General features: G+C 41.9%; 1 protein-coding gene across 1 annotated transcript; it reads left to right on the top strand.

Annotated features, from left to right (window-relative positions):
• The first annotated feature begins 839 nt into the window (after positions 1-839).
• Positions 840-15,351, top strand: LOC143291927 (uncharacterized). The gene is made up of 8 exons (XM_076602067.1): positions 840-3,903; positions 5,599-5,689; positions 6,691-6,784; positions 9,350-9,558; positions 10,557-10,701; positions 11,450-11,539; positions 12,261-12,398; positions 13,364-15,351. Exons 1-8 carry the CDS (start codon positions 888-890, stop codon positions 15,311-15,313), a joined length of 5,733 nt encoding a protein of 1,910 aa, XP_076458182.1. The 5' UTR covers positions 840-887; the 3' UTR covers positions 15,314-15,351.
• The last annotated feature ends 304 nt before the right edge of the window (positions 15,352-15,655 follow it).

The raw sequence follows: 15,655 nt of genomic DNA on the forward strand, positions 1-15,655 counted from the left end.
TGCCCACCCATGCTGGTGCCACCCATTACCAAAGAGGAGCAGAGCTTTTCCAGCAGCAGTTTGCTGATTCACTGCATTCTCCAGTCCACGGCAGCCAGCCATCCCAACCAGAGCAGTACTTCAACCACCCCTCCTCAAGGCTGGAAAATGATTCTGTCTGTCAGCAGGTGGATCAGGTGCAGGGAGGGAAGCAAGCATGCCACCAGCCTCTTGCAGCCGGCACCCAGCTGTCCCCAAATGGCGCCTTTACCCCTGATGCAAATCTGACCTCTGAAAAGGCCAAGAAGAAAAAGAAGCCAAAAAAGAATGGTGGTGGAGAAGAAAAGAATCCATTGCAGCCTTCAAAACTGGAACCTTTTTCTCCTTCGCTGGCATCTATGATTGACAGTAACCAGTCTGCTGCTACTGGGGGAAGTCACCGTCCAGTCATTTTCAAAGCGCGCACAGACCACTTCACAGAAACCAAAGGGTTCAACACGAAAAGCCCTACCTCTGTGATGTCTGGCAGTGGGGACAGCAATTCTTCTTTGCCTTCTGGTGGACACAGCACCCCTTGTTTACCAACCACTGCCTCCGCTGCCACTTCCACCAACTCACTCCACCTTGTACCCCAGAACAGATGTCTGTCCACTGAATCCTTGGATATGCCCACCTCACGTCCTGCCAGTAGGACCAGCACAGTGTCTTCTTCCTCTGGCAGCTCAGAAGGGAAAGCCAAAGAGGCCTCTGATTCTGTTTCCATGTCCAAAATCTTGGAAATCATTGAAAGAGAAAAGATGCTAGGCTCATCCAGTCCTTGTAAAAGACGACGGACTGCTAAGCCACAGCACATACAAGAAGCTGAGGAGGAAGCTAAAAGGTTTGCTGCAGCAAACGCTGCACAAGGAATGGTAAAAGATGCTGCGCCGGCTGAAAACCTTCACGCCAGCCAGCACAGCTCAAAGAAGCATCTGTCAGTGGACAGTGCCTCACGGCCAAAACACGTCCCTGCAGGACTGCTTCAGGACAAAGGTGACAGTGGTTCCAGGACAAGCTCTAGGACTGGTTCCCGAGTGTCCAGTCCCAGTTTACCAGGGTTAGACGTCTCCCCACTCTCCAACAATTCATCTCTTGATCAGTCTGAGAAATTACAGCTGCAGCTGCCTGCTCATGTGAGTGAGAGTAAAGGTGGTGATCGAGTGCTGCCTGAACCGAGGGGAGCAGCTGTTTACTCTGTATCAGATGGCAGCTGTCTAGATGATAATCAAAAGCAGAGAACATTGCCTCTTATTGGAAATGATACCACAGCTTCATTCTCACATAGTTTAAGCAATGCAGTTTCAACAGAAAACTTCGGGAATACTAGTGGGAAGCCAGATGATCACAGCCATTCTACGTTTGCAGCACACAGTTCCCAAGCTGTGACCGTCACTGTTGGCAAGCAGCCTGCAGCTGTCTCAGCCAGTCAAGAACTCCACGTTAAAAACCAAAATGAAGCATTGACTCCGCAAGCTAAAGACACAAAAGAACCCACTGCTCAGTGTCATCAGCAGCAGACAGACAGTACTCAGTTTCATCAATACTTGGACAGTTCTCTATTTCACCAGCAGTTGGACAATTCTCGGTTTCATCAACCATTAGACACTTCTCAGTTTCATCAACATCAAACATCTGACAGCACTCAGTTTCATCAGCAGTCGGATGCTTCTAAGTTTCACGAACAATCAGACAGTCATAGTCATTTCATCCCGCCATTACCTACAAACAGCAACAGTGCCTGTTTGAACAGAGATCAGGAGACCACTCCCGGTGGTCAGCTGGACATCTCGCAGGGTCTGAATTTTGTGGACAGTACTCATGAACCTTATGTCTCAGCAGTTTGTTCAGCTCCAAACCATGGGCAGCAGTTGAAAACCTTAGCTGATTTGCAGCCGGTAAGTCATCCCAGTCCATCAAGTTTTCCCTCATCCATATCAGCAGTGGAGAATAGAAATCACTTACCTGGCCTTCAGAGTACCATGCAGAATTTGTTTCATCAGTCATCATCATTATCATCACCATCACCACAGTGGCTGAATGGGTCAGATGAAAAAGTAGCAGCCCACACAAGTACAGTGCCCCAGTTACCGGCACCAAACACACTGTTAGATGATAAACATCAGGGCACAAATCCTTCCCTGATGACTGATTTTCACTGCCGTGGTACATCTCCAATGTCTGAGACTGCTGATATGATCTCAGGAAATGACGTTTCTCTTTCCAAGCAGCCATCACTCCCCAGCACACCCGTGCCTGCAGCAAAGAAGCCCAAAAAGAAACGTGCACCAAGCAAACCACCTTTGCACAATTCTGTTTTTGGTGACATGCCGTCTCCCAGTTCTTCTTCATTCTTATCACAGAAAACTGCAAAGAAACAATCACCTGTCAAATCTGTATCATCTGAATCTCCTCCTTTTTCAGCCAGTTCACTTTCTGGAGGTGTGACACCAGTTGGTACGTTGCCCCCCTTTGGTGCTTTTGCTGGCATGAAATTGGATAGTGCTCATTCTTCTGTGGGTCACATTTCAAATGGCAGCCAGTCACAGTGTGTGAACTTTGTGAATTTCAAACAAGGAACTGAGCCACAAGCCCAAACAGTGAATTTCAAACAAGGAACTGAGCCACAAGCCCAAACAAACACGCCACTTGATCAAACCTTGTTCACAAGGAACGAATATTCAGACATTCCTTTCATGGAAGTTAACAAACCCCAAGAGTTTGTAGGAGACATCAGCAGTGCTCTTAGTGATGTAATAGAATCTGATAACAACCATGAAAATATCAAACAAGAGGTGAATTTTAATGCTGGATGTGGTTTACCCAACAACAACAGTGTCAACGGTGTCAGAGCCATGCATGGTAAGTGTGTTGATTTGAGTGCAAATGATGTGGGTTCTGTCAGACCCTACCCAGAGCAACAGTTTAGGTTTCAAGCCAGTAGCGGTGAAGTCATTCATCCCAGACCATCTGCAGACAACCCAGCAATTAGCCCCAGACAGGGCAGCACTCTGAACAACAGGACAGATTTATCACCCCTGGGGGATGAGACAAGGTTGGATTTTAAACCTGCCTTTGGGAACAGCATACATACATCACTGAACATACCTGTGACGCATCACAACAGCGCGTCACAAGACAGGACGTTGTATGACAGTACATTGCATGACAGTTATCTGGCTCACGGACAGGCAGCAGCACTTGGGAGCGATACAATGTTGAACACAGCAAACAGCAGCAGAGTGAAACCACTGGACTCCTCTGGGATGACACCTCCACCGACACACAACAACATGAAAATGCCTCTAACAGCATCACCACAAGGCAATCTGGTAAAAAGTGGTCCTGCTCAAGATTTTGTAAGCAACTACAATACACAGGGAAGCACCCCATCTTTCCAAAGCAAAACGCCAGCCTGGGGTTTGTCACCAACAGCGTCAGACAAAGGATCTTTCAGTGCGCCTTATGAGAATGGAAAGTGGCTGCCCCAGGAGAAATCCCCAGGCAGAAAATGTGCATCTCAAGAAAATACTCCGACTCTGATAAATGGGTGGAATGGAAAACCATCCACAGAACCTCAGACCTGGAAAAAAGAGAATGGCGCCTTTGGAAAATCAGTAGGCTCAACAAGCGTCCTATCCGGTAGAGCCAGCAAAACTAACTCAGGGTCAGTGGCAAAGAAAGCAAAACCAAACGTGGGACTGGTAAAGAATGGATCGTTTCCAGGCTTGAAGAGGGAATTCCAAGCCACCACTCGTCCTCCATCAACTCCAGAGCCCAAGGTGGAGTCAGGTTTTGTCCCCAAGTCACCAGTAGAGGAGCTGGATGATCGCTTGCGGAATAACAGGGTGGAAACAGTGCCACAATGCAGCTGCCTTGGTCCAAACTGTAAGTAGTGCATATGTCATGCATGTGCAAGTGTGGGCTTTGTATGAGTGTGTATTTTGAATGTATGTTGCTTGTTCAGTTGTTGAATATTTTAAACATTTATAGATTAGGGTTTGGAAGTGATGTTGAATTCATCATCTAAAATACTATCAGAATATGAATATAAATTACTTCGAACACAAATCTTGACATCTTTTTTCTGATTTTATTTGTCTCTTTCTTTTTGTTCCCTTTTCTTATACCTAATTACTGCCTTTTTTGTCTTTTTTCTCTCCCATTTCCCATATTTTTTTAATTTGAAAAATGAATTAAATTTTTGGTTTGTAATCATGTTGTTTTCAATAATTTTTTAGTGTAAATCAAAGTATCTAGTCCAAGGGACATTACTGAATATACTTCTTAAGAGTAGAACTAACAGTATTTACCACATCTTCAAAAGAAGTTGGACAGTTCCCCCACCCCGCCCCTGCACTCCCCCTTTTTGCAGTAGGGGCAGATGGAGGTTAAGAGATATCAAATGAAATCAAACATTCTAAGCATAACATTGTAAAGCCAAGCTGACAGCATTGGGGCCACTTCAGGGTTGAATAGTTTGACTTTGGAGATCGTACCTAGAAAGTTTGCATCATTGCAAGAGAAGCCAGTGAGTAGATGTAATGATTGAAGAGTGATATCAACATGGGTTATCTTCAGGTTTTTCACAGCTTGTGTGCACCAGTTTGTGCTTATTTAGGCTGATGTCTCAGTATGTGGTTCTTTCGTGGTTACCCAAAGTCTGATGAAACTGAAAGTAACTTAGACTAGTCAGTCAGTTGTTGCATTTATAGGTATAGGTGTAGACCTGTATGTCTTATGGATGTTCTGCATTATGCTTTTAAACTGTTTATGATCATGTGATTATTCAATTAAAGGATTTGTACTAAAACCTTCAATTTGCACTTTAAAATAATACAAATAAATACACATTATCTAGATCTACATCTGTTGTGCACACTTTCGTTATAATCATTTTGCTTAACTGTTTTTTTTTCTTTTTCTGTACACACTTTCATTATAATTATATTTACTTAATTTTTTTTTTTCTTTTTCTCCTTTTTTGGCATGACTGATTATTTCATATACTTGTAAAACAAAAAGTTGTATGAAATTTTACTTTTTTTCTTTTAATACAAATCTTTATGTCCCATATAATAATAACAGTAATAATAATACATAGTTTTTCTATGGCACAATATCCAGCACCAATGCTGCTCAAAGCGCCTTACATCATAGTTGACTATAAACATGCCTTAAAAAAACATATCAACCACTATCTGACAATGGAAAACATCTAGTGTGTTCATATGAATGCAAAAGCACGTTAAAGGTTATAAAAGCTATAAAGTAAATAAGGCTTAGATTAAAATAAAATGCATTTCATACACACACACACACACACACACACACACACACACATAAATGTCCCTCCCTAACACACACACACACTGACATTAATTATCAACTGCACTAAAAACAGAATTGCATAAGCATTAAAATATTTCTTATTTTCTCACATAGAATTCTGTTGGGACATACTAACATGCCTGATATTAGGTGTTTTGACAGAACAACAAGCAAATCTCTTCTGTTTGGGAGAAAATAAACAATAGTTATCTCTTTTTTCTTACTCATTTTGTTTTGTGTATTTATATCCAGATGAATTCAATGAGAGCATGGAAGGGCCATTTTACTCGCAGTTGGGCGTCGCCAAAGACATGGCCAGTCTGCGACGAATGATGGAAGAAAGGTATTCTTTTAATACTTAACTAGTTTGACTTGAATTTAAACAAAACCTGTTATGAAATTTGGTTGTGGAGTTTTTAAAACATAATCAAAAATAATTTTGATAAGTAGCATTGAGATTCATAGCAATTAGCATGCATCAGCATACACGATACAGTCATAATGTTGTAAACTGAAAGGATTCATCGGCCATTTCATACAGACATGCAGAAAAACAGATAAATGGAAGAGCAGATAGCTTTGATTGAAAAGTGGCAGAGCACAAAAAGTTAACTGCTCACTCATTTCTGGGAATTAAATGAAAACAGGTGATGTAGGGCCAAAGTCTTTTGTCTTCATAGCATTCTCATCTCATTCAGGACAACTGTGTTTTACTGAAATCATTTTTGATTGCAAATCACTGGCCTGTTCCAAAATGTTGTGGTTTTAGATAGATGATCCATTTCAGTCTTCCATATCTATATATATTATATTTTATCCACCCTTGATCCAGCACACGTTGATTTGGTTACATCTTACTTTGTTGATCAGCAAAGTTACAGCTTGAGATAAAGTGATTAATATATATTATCAGTGTACAGTAAGTCAGTGTATATTGTTGTATTTGAACTTCGTTTTCCATATTCCCTGTTTTGACTGTGTGGTGAGCTTTGGTCAGTTTGTCATTGCAGAGGTATCAGGTAATGAGGCAGATAAGCCACAATGGGAGAATATGTCATCTGTAAACAGATGTGACTCAGATGGCTTTGTCAACAACCTGAAGAACCATGCATCATGACTGACAACTGTATTTTGGTACTAGACCTAGGGAAGTAAACACATCACACACGCCAGACAGGCACAGTTGCATCACCAGAATTAGGGTATGTTTGAAGGTTAAAGATTAACAATTTATGTATACATGCACATAACTATATTACGGTATGATTTCCGTATTACTCTTAACATTATCATTGACATTCGAAGACAGTTCTTGTTAATAGAAAATGGTTTTATTTTGTGTAGAACGGGGCTGACTGGTAAAGCAATTCGGCTGGAAAAGGTGCACTATACTGGAAAGGAAGGACGCACTCAGGAAGGCTGCCCTATTGCCAAATGGGTGAGAATATGCACAATTATGTCTCCATTATATGCTTTATTTGGGTTTCATACCCCCTAACATTGCTGTTGGTGTTGATCACTATATGATTTTCTTCACCTGTCTGTCTGTCTTTACCCAACTGAATGCACCGTGACCATTTTACTCGAGAAAAGCACTCCCAGCCTGAGGGTCTTGAGAGTTAAATTGCAATATTCATGGTTGCCCAAATAAGATATCTGCATCTCATAAAACTACTTGATGAAACTCACTGAAACTTTGTTGATAAATGATTATGTTAAGTTAGACTTAAGTTTCAGGCGTCTTCATGAATTTTCATCTTTATAAATATTCTATGGAAAGTTTTTGATGGACATGCCCTCTTGATGTCAATGGTTACTTTTTAGCCCCAGTTTCATTTGTGTCAACACCTTTTAACCCTTTCACTTCCATAACTATTTGTGATTTTTGTAAATTAATCACCAACCTCAAAAAATATATGTAAAAAATCACAAAAATTAAACTTATGCTCAAAAGTATGTAAAAGTTTGTTTTCTTGAAGGAAAATTAATGGAGAATATAGTTATCACAAGTTCAAAGTTGACAGGATGAGATAACTCCCTATCAGGGGAAGTCCTTGAACAGTGCACAGACAACATAGCATGGCAGTTTGCAGCAGCAGACTTTACAATGTCATTTTAGCTTCAGTCTCATGCTGGCTCAGTTTTTGATGACACCTCTTTGGGTAACCTGTTCAAGTCTGGTTACTGCCTCACAAGAGGCACCCCTTGTTGAAGGTTTGCTCTTGTAATGCGCACAAAGCAAGCAGACTGAACTGGAAGGGAGGGTGTTACGGTTGTTTTCCTTTCTGATCATCAGCATGTCACCTCACTCAGCTCTTCCTCTTGTTGTTTTCTTGTGGTACCTGTGATTATTGTTATCATCATTATTATTATTATCATTATTGTTACCACTACTACTAACACCACCTGTTTACATTGCAAGTGCAACAGTGCCAGGGGTGTTAGTTGCAATTTCACTTGGTTCCTTCAGTCTGTTCAGTGGTCTGTTAATCCATCTGCCATTTGGACTGCTTGACCAGTGCTGTTGGTTTGCCCCAACATCAGTTTATCAGTCAATTTTTCTGAACATTTCCATTGATCAGTGAACAACTATGTTTCACTTGGGGTTTTTAATTTTTAACTGCCGGTGGTTGACAGTACCAAGGGCATTAATCATGCTGTGACTGCATTGGCCTGGCTGGAGTCATGACAGAGTTCTATCCCTTCAATGTTTTCTTTGCCTTTGTTCCTGGAATTCCATGCGTGACAGTGGAGTGAATAGTGTGTTGGGCTTCCATCCTAGGTGTCTGAAGGTCCATCGTTCATATGTGGCTAGATAGGATAGGTACTTTTCCACATCATTTGTTCAGCATATGTGCACACCTGCTACTAATACCTTTATCCTTTTTGAGTGCATGCCAAAAATAAGTTGCACATGACTGAGATTACCATTCTTCTCAATAATGTGGTGAGTCCACATCCCGGGCAACATGACTGAGATTACAATTCCTCTCAATAATGTGGTGAGTCCACCTCCCGGGCAACAATCCCAAATGGACTGGAGTGCTGGCTGACATGAAAAGGAGGGAGGGTCTGGGGAAATAATAGAAGAGAGGGGTTCCACTGCCATGTTCACATCTGCCCAGCAGACCAACCTGGTTACAGTTCCCCGGAACACACCTGTCCAACACAGTCCTCACCCACATAGAATCAACAATTTTAGTTTCAAGGAGAGGAGTCAGAGCATACTGCACAGCAGCAGCAGATGTTTGGCAGTTGCATAAACTCAACTCTTTCTTCAGGCCTTGAGAGCCTATTTTAGGTTTGTGTAAAACATCAGCATAAAAATGAAATGATAAGACAGAATACATGTAAATGCATAAAAATATAGTAAAGGGAAAGATACCTAGAAGGCAAATGACTGAATTAAAAAAAAACACCATTTTTAATGGGCCATGCTCAGCAAACCTGCACGCACCCATACACACACACCAACACAAGCTTGCAAATACACACACACAAACACACAGAAATGCACACATACACACATAGATACAAAATGCATATGCAACAATTTGCTGTCTCACAAAGGCCCAACTGTCGTTGACTACAGTAGGGAAAGAGTGAGTTGGGGTTGGCCCAGCCTTCGACAGTTGCCATATCAGTGTTCAGTGACAGAAGTAAAGGTGAACAAATCACCATGCATCTTGCCAGAATATCAGTGTATCTGCTGAATGTCAGATGAAAATTAAAGACACTGACATATTTATATGCATTTCACCGAAAAGAAAAGATGCTGTTCGAACGATAATGAAGGGGATCAAGATGATCTTAAAAAATTTGATAGTCCCTACTATTCACTTATCTTTTCTTACTTCCACCTTTCTTTTTATTTGTTTTATTTGATAACAAATAGAAATATTGTTTTTACTCATGAAATTCTTTTTGTTTTGTTTTAATTCACACTTTGCTGTTGGTAATTTGTTCAGTTGAAAAACTTTTCTCTTACTGACTTCTGGTACAGATCATTCGTCGATCAGGCCCAGAGGAGAAATACTTGTGCGTAGCAAGGAAACGGCCGGGTCACTTTTGTGAAGCAGCCTACATTGTGATGGTAATTGTGGCGTGGGAAGGGGTGGCCAGCTCTCAGGCAGACACGCTTTATGGCTACCTGGTCTCCACTCTCACCAAGTACGGCTTTGAAACAGAGCGCCGCTGTGGCACCAACGAGAGGTGAGAGAGTGTGCCATCTTTCACATTGAACACCGTAGGGTTTTCTGTGTTGGATTGTTTTGTATTCTGCTGTATTGTGTTGTGTTACTCTTCTGTCGCAGATTTCTCTATGTGAAATTTAGTCTGTCTGTATTGCTACAGTGAGAACACCAACCTTTTTTTCTTTTCTTTTTCCTTGTTTTTCCTCGGGTTTTTTTGGGTTTTTTCCCTGCCTGTATGTGTATTTGTTTTCCTATCAGAGTGGATTTTTCCTGCAGAATTTTGCCATGAATTCGTTTTTTGCAGTAAGTGCTTGCTATACAGTGGACTTCATTTTATCATCTCGTCCAAATGACCAGCATCCAGACGACCACTCAAGGTCTAGTGGAGGGGTTCAAAGTATTGGCGACTGTGGATATGCTCAGATTCTCTTGCTTCCTAAGCGGACACATTACCACTAGGCCACCTCCCTACATAATATGTGAACTGTTTTTTTTAAACTAGTTAAATGACACATTCATAATGCAACAATGACAACAAGTGAAAGGAGAGGAAGTGTGTCATTCATGTATGAAGGCATATGAATTGACTTTTAATTTTAGCCCAGTTTGTTACGGTTATACCTTCATAAAAGCAATAATCATTACCAGTCCTCTGATCAGTCTAAAAACACATGAAGACTTAAAAAGGGAGGAAGAAAGTGAACTTTTTTTTTTTTAGAGAAAGGGGAGAGAGGGAAAGACAGAAGAATAGTCAAAGTTTCTCACGGAGAGATCTGTGGTGATACGAGAGTAAAAACTACAAAGCAACACTAGATATTAGATAATAGAGGGTGGTTCATAACCAAAAATACAACAACAACAAAAACTTTCTTTTTTTTTTTTGTGGAGGGGGGTGGGGGTGGAGGGGGTCTTCTTGCAATGCATATGCCTCTCCAGGTGTGTTTAGTACAGGATGGTTCAACCAAGGTGTCTTTAACAGTTGTTTTTTTTTTTTGTTGTTGTTTTTTTGTCTTCCAGCAAAACATGTGCTTGTCAAGGAGTGGATATGATTCGCCGAGGTGCTTCCTTCTCATTTGGCTGTTCCTGGAGTATGTACTTCAACAGGTGCAAGTACGCCCGCAGTAATGTCATCCGCAAGTTTAAACTGAAGGATACCAATGAGGTGATACAGCATACAAGGAGAGAAAGTATAATTGTGTGATTGAAAAAAATTAGAAAATGCTGTGATGTTTCACTCGGTTTCAACTGCATGTTAACTTTGTTTTACGTGTGTGTGTGTTTTCTTTTTCTTTTTTTCTTAAATGCTTGTGTATAACCACAAAAATGTTACCCTGTGTTGAAAACTTACAATTCAGTTTCATGTCATTGATAAAGGTTTGTGAAATCTGTTCAGTGTCATGCTTTCTTATTATTTTTGGTAAATTGATTCATCGTTTGTGTGCCAGCATTTAATAGAAGTCATTGAACTTACTGTGTAAGAAGGATCTTACACGCACACACACACACACCAATACACCCCTCCCTCACATGCACACACACACACAACTGTGTTTCATCACTTGTTCACACAGAACAGAGCAGCATTGATTAACACAGTAATTGAATAATACATATTCTTTACATCCCAGCTGATTTAAGTATTACATTGCCTTTAATTTTTATTTTATGTAACATGAAAAATACTGTGGTGCATCTGATTCAAACATATCACAGTGATCATGATATATTTGATAATGTTCATCATGTAGTGATCCATTTCGCTTACAGATTATGGTATAAAAGTCATCAGTTGATTTACACAGAATTGAATTGCCACATAATGCTGTGTATGAAATGGCAACAAATATCTATGAGACTTCTATTTTGTAAGGAGAGTTGATTTTTTTTTCTTTCATCTTTTCTTTCCCCAGGAGGAAAAGATTGAAGAGCATCTACAGGATTTAGCGACCAAGGTTGCCCCTCTGTACAAAGTTGTGGCTCCGGATGCTTACCGCAACCAGGTGTGTCATTGAAGTCATTTTTAAGTCATTGAAGGATAGAGAAAATTTCAGAAGGCTTTGAAAGAGAATTTTTAACTCGTAGGGAGAGATGCCCTGGAGCAGAATGATAAATGGATATACTACAGAAAGTATCAATATGTTTTTGTGTTGTTGTTTTTTTAATAGAAAGTTAAATCATGTTTACCAAACATGCATGTTATTACTTTCTTTAAATTAAGATGCAGCTGTCACAAGGTATAAATTGAACTGGGAAAGGGAAATGACATGCCACATGAATTACTAATATGCAAAAGAGTGTAAGATGTCAGGATTGGAGACAAATTTCATTTTATTTTGGAATGTAAAAAAAATATGCTGATTTATGCACACACACAAAATAAATATATATATATGTATGTATATATATATATATATATATATATATATATATAAAGAGAGATACGCAAAAAAAGGTATATTGACCATATGTTTTTCTTTTTTCCCCAACAATATAAGGTTTACAGTATTTAATACATTTTACACATTGGAAAGTGAACATAGAATACCCCTCTGAACTTCAAAAGAACACAGGCAGAACAATGAATATTCATCAATCACATTTCAAAGTTTAGTCCTATACAATGCATACAAATAGTGCCCACTTCTGAGAACATTTGTTATACTGCATAATTATTTTGTTAACTTCATATGCTCATTCAGTCGTCGTCTTTCTTCCCATCAGACCTACTTTGAGGAGACGGCGAGCATGTGCCGGCTGGGCAAGGAGAAAGGGAAACCCTTCTCTGGCGTGACAGCCTGTATGGATTTCTGCGCCCACTCCCACAAGGACTTCCACAACATGCAGAATGGCAGCACCGTGGTGCGTTGTCAGTTTAGTTCAGTTCAAAACAATTCATTATCTGCTTCAAACAGTGAAAACAGGAAATTTTCTTTGGGTTTTTTTTTTTTTTTTTCAATATTCTTGTATTCATTCTCTGTGGGATGAGCCACCTGATCTACATGGTACAGTCGTTTATCTTTCCCTCAGAAATAACCAGCACATCTTTTTCAATGAATGCAGTATTTACGTCTAAAATAAGCTCATTTGCCAGTATTACTTCCAAACAGACCCAACAAATGGCATGAGGTCAACTCCTGTTTTAAAGTTCAACATTACTTTATATGATGTGATCTGGTGTTGGTACAATTTACTGAACTCCACTCTTTGTGGGGTTTTTTGTTTGTTTGTTTTGTTTTGTTTTATTCATTTTTCACTGTTTTTACCTTTTGTCCATTTTTCATAGATTGTATATCATACATTAAAGTGTTGCTCTATGCGCAGAGATATAATGCATTAATTTTGTTGCTTGCTTCTGCTGTCTATGGTTATAATGAAATTTCTTCTTTATTATCATTAAAATACACAAGTTTTAAGATGGTGGTGAGCCAATTTATATGATTCACACTCTAAAATCATTTTTGATCACAGTCAATGTGAAAATATGATCTGGTTGAATGACTACTTGGGACGTGCATCTGTTATCTCTTAAGTGTATGGTGACTGAATCCATCTACGTGAAACTGTTTGTCCCTCTCTCTCTCTCTCTCTCTCTCTCTCTCAACGCATTTAGAATGCATCAGTAAGTTGTGCAATGAGAAGTGTTTACTATTCTGAGAAGTGGTTACTGTGCTTCACCATGCTGAGACCATCCACACGAACCTGTTTATCCTTTTTCTCTCTCTCTCTCTTTACATTGAGAATACAGCAGTAAGTTAAGTGAAGAAATAAAGTAGTTTCTATGCTGAGAAGTGGATACTATACTTCACTCTTGTGTGTGCGTCCAGGTGGTGACCTTGACCAAGAACCGTGGGTTCTCCAAGCCTGACGACGAGCAGCTGCATGTGCTTCCTCTGTACGTGCTTGACAACACAGACGAGCACGGGTCTGTGGACGGACAGATGCAGAAAGTGCAGGCAGGGGCTTTGGAAATCCTTCATAAATACTCTTACCAGGCCCGCCTGAGGGCCACCCCACTCAAGAAGCCGCGGCGCGGGGCAAAGAAGAACAGCCCTGCCAAGGCCAGCACAGGCGTTAACACCCCTTCACCCAACAGCAGCGGAGGAGGGAGGGGGTCTTCTGCCCCCACCACTCCTGTCCCTCCTGGCACCCCCACCACCCCCACTCCAGAGAGTGACTCTTCATTCTTGAACTCTCAGGATTCCAACCAGTCCTTCACTGACGGCTCAGTCTCAGGGAACAACAGCTCAGCTATGCAGTCTCCAGACAAGAAGCTGGATGGCTCACCCTCTCTTTTTGTGGACCGAGAGAACTCATCCAACTCAGATGACATGATGATGTCGCAGCGATTCGGGCCTTCTGAAATGTATGAAAAGGTGTGGGAATACTTCTACGCGCACGGAGTGTTTCCGCCCCCTTCCTACATGGATCGCTGGGCAGCAGCCCAGAAACAGGCCATGATGAACTCGTCGAGCGCAGACCGCACAAACACTGGTGCTAACAGCCATGGCAGCAACAACCTCCACTCTCCTCATCATCAGCCACCCTCACATCAACACCCTTTTCAGGCAGCAGACATTCAGCAGAATCATTCTTCATCTGGTGCACAACATTCCTTCCAGTCTGGTTGTCCACCGTTCCCTCCTGGCCACAGAACTGAGGCAGCTAGCCCAGCAGATGTGGATCAGGAAATTGTTCACCTCACTGAGGCTGTTGGAAGAAACAGTGGTAACATGAAGTCGTCGTCATACCAGGGCCCTCCCTCCAGACCCCAGTCAGTGAACGCTGGGGAGGCAGGACCTCCAGGCAGCAGACGTCCCTCATCTCTGGATTTGCTGACTGAGTGTGCAGCTATCTTGGAGCCAGGGAAGCTGGGTAACATGTCTCCATCGATGCCATCTTGCCCTTCCCACCCGTTTTCCAGCACCCCAGTCAACAGCCACTCGCGTCCTGCTTCGCGTTCATCGTTGCCTCCTTTTTCCCCGGGAGAGTGCAATCACTTCCCCCCTGAGATGATGTCCCCTACTCTGCCACGCCCACATTCCAACCCTGGTGTTCATAATAACCACCACTTTGGCAGCCCTTTTATGTCCCCTAAGCCTAGCTGTGATGGTACCTCGGCACCCCCTTCGTGCAATGATAACCAGACGAACTGTTCTACTCAGAGCAAGCCTGTGATGCAGTCGGGGTCCTTTGTGGCCCCAACTCTGGGTCAGGGTCCAGATGAGCCAACCTTTACCATGATAGACCCGACAGTAGTTAAGTGTGAGTGGAAAGACAACACCGAAAACTTCCATGACCCAGGTATCGGCGGGGTAGCCATTGCTCTCTCCCACGGCGCCGTACTCTTTGAGGTAGCCAAGAGAGAGCTTCACGCCACCACTGCTCTGAAGAACCCCAACCGCTACCAGCCTACTCGCATAAGCTTAGTCTTCTACCAGCACAAAAATCTCAACTACTTCCATCACGGGTACTATGAGTATGAGCGCCAGCTGGCGGCCAAGCGTGAAGATCGCATCAGGAAGCTGATGGAGGAGGGACAGACTGCAGAGGAGGCTGAGAAAGCGGTGAAGCCAGGCCGAAAGCGCAAGAAGAAGGCAGAAGGGGTGGAGGAGGAGGAGGAAAAGATTGACTTTGCCAAGACATCGGCGGCACAGTACAAGTACATGTGGGACACTACAGTACGGCATGGTGTCAGCTTGACCACTGATTCCATCATTACTCGCTGGATCGACCCTCAACCTATGGTCACAGGACCGTACCAAAGATGGGTATGAACCTGCACGGCTTCTGCTTCTGGTTTTTTTTTCCCCACCATCAGAAACATCGTATATTGCTGCTGTTTTGATCTCAGTGAACTGCCCAATGAATGAACACAAGTGGTCCTGTTCCAGTCGATTGCTACACGCATCTATGGCTGCGTCACATGATGTCATATGCTCTGTTGTGAAAAGACAGGTGGCAGAATCAAAGGTTTTGTTTTTTTGGAGTTTTTTTTAAGAACGGCAGGTTCTTTGTGAATCTGTATTTGAGCTTCCTATTTGTTTGAGCTTTCCTTTGTTACTGCTACTGTTGTTATTATAATTTTGGAGGGAACATGTTGATGCTGTATGAGTCAG

This window comes from Babylonia areolata, chromosome 18, assembly GCF_041734735.1.
Source record: "Babylonia areolata isolate BAREFJ2019XMU chromosome 18, ASM4173473v1, whole genome shotgun sequence".
Lineage (NCBI taxonomy): Eukaryota > Metazoa > Mollusca > Gastropoda > Neogastropoda > Buccinidae > Babylonia > Babylonia areolata.

What these genes read in the sequence shown, in the direction of transcription:
- LOC143291927 (XM_076602067.1), top strand. Translation starts at nt 888, where the DNA reads ATGGTAAAAGATGCTGCGCCGGCTGAAAACCTTCACGCCAGCCAGCAC. An exon ending in CGACGAATGATGGAAGAAAG is followed by an intron (nt 5,690 to 6,690) that starts GTATTCTTTTAA and finishes TATTTTGTGTAG; the next exon opens with AACGGGGCTGACTGGTAAAG. An exon ending in GCTGCCCTATTGCCAAATGG is followed by an intron (nt 6,785 to 9,349) that starts GTGAGAATATGC and finishes CTTCTGGTACAG; the next exon opens with ATCATTCGTCGATCAGGCCC.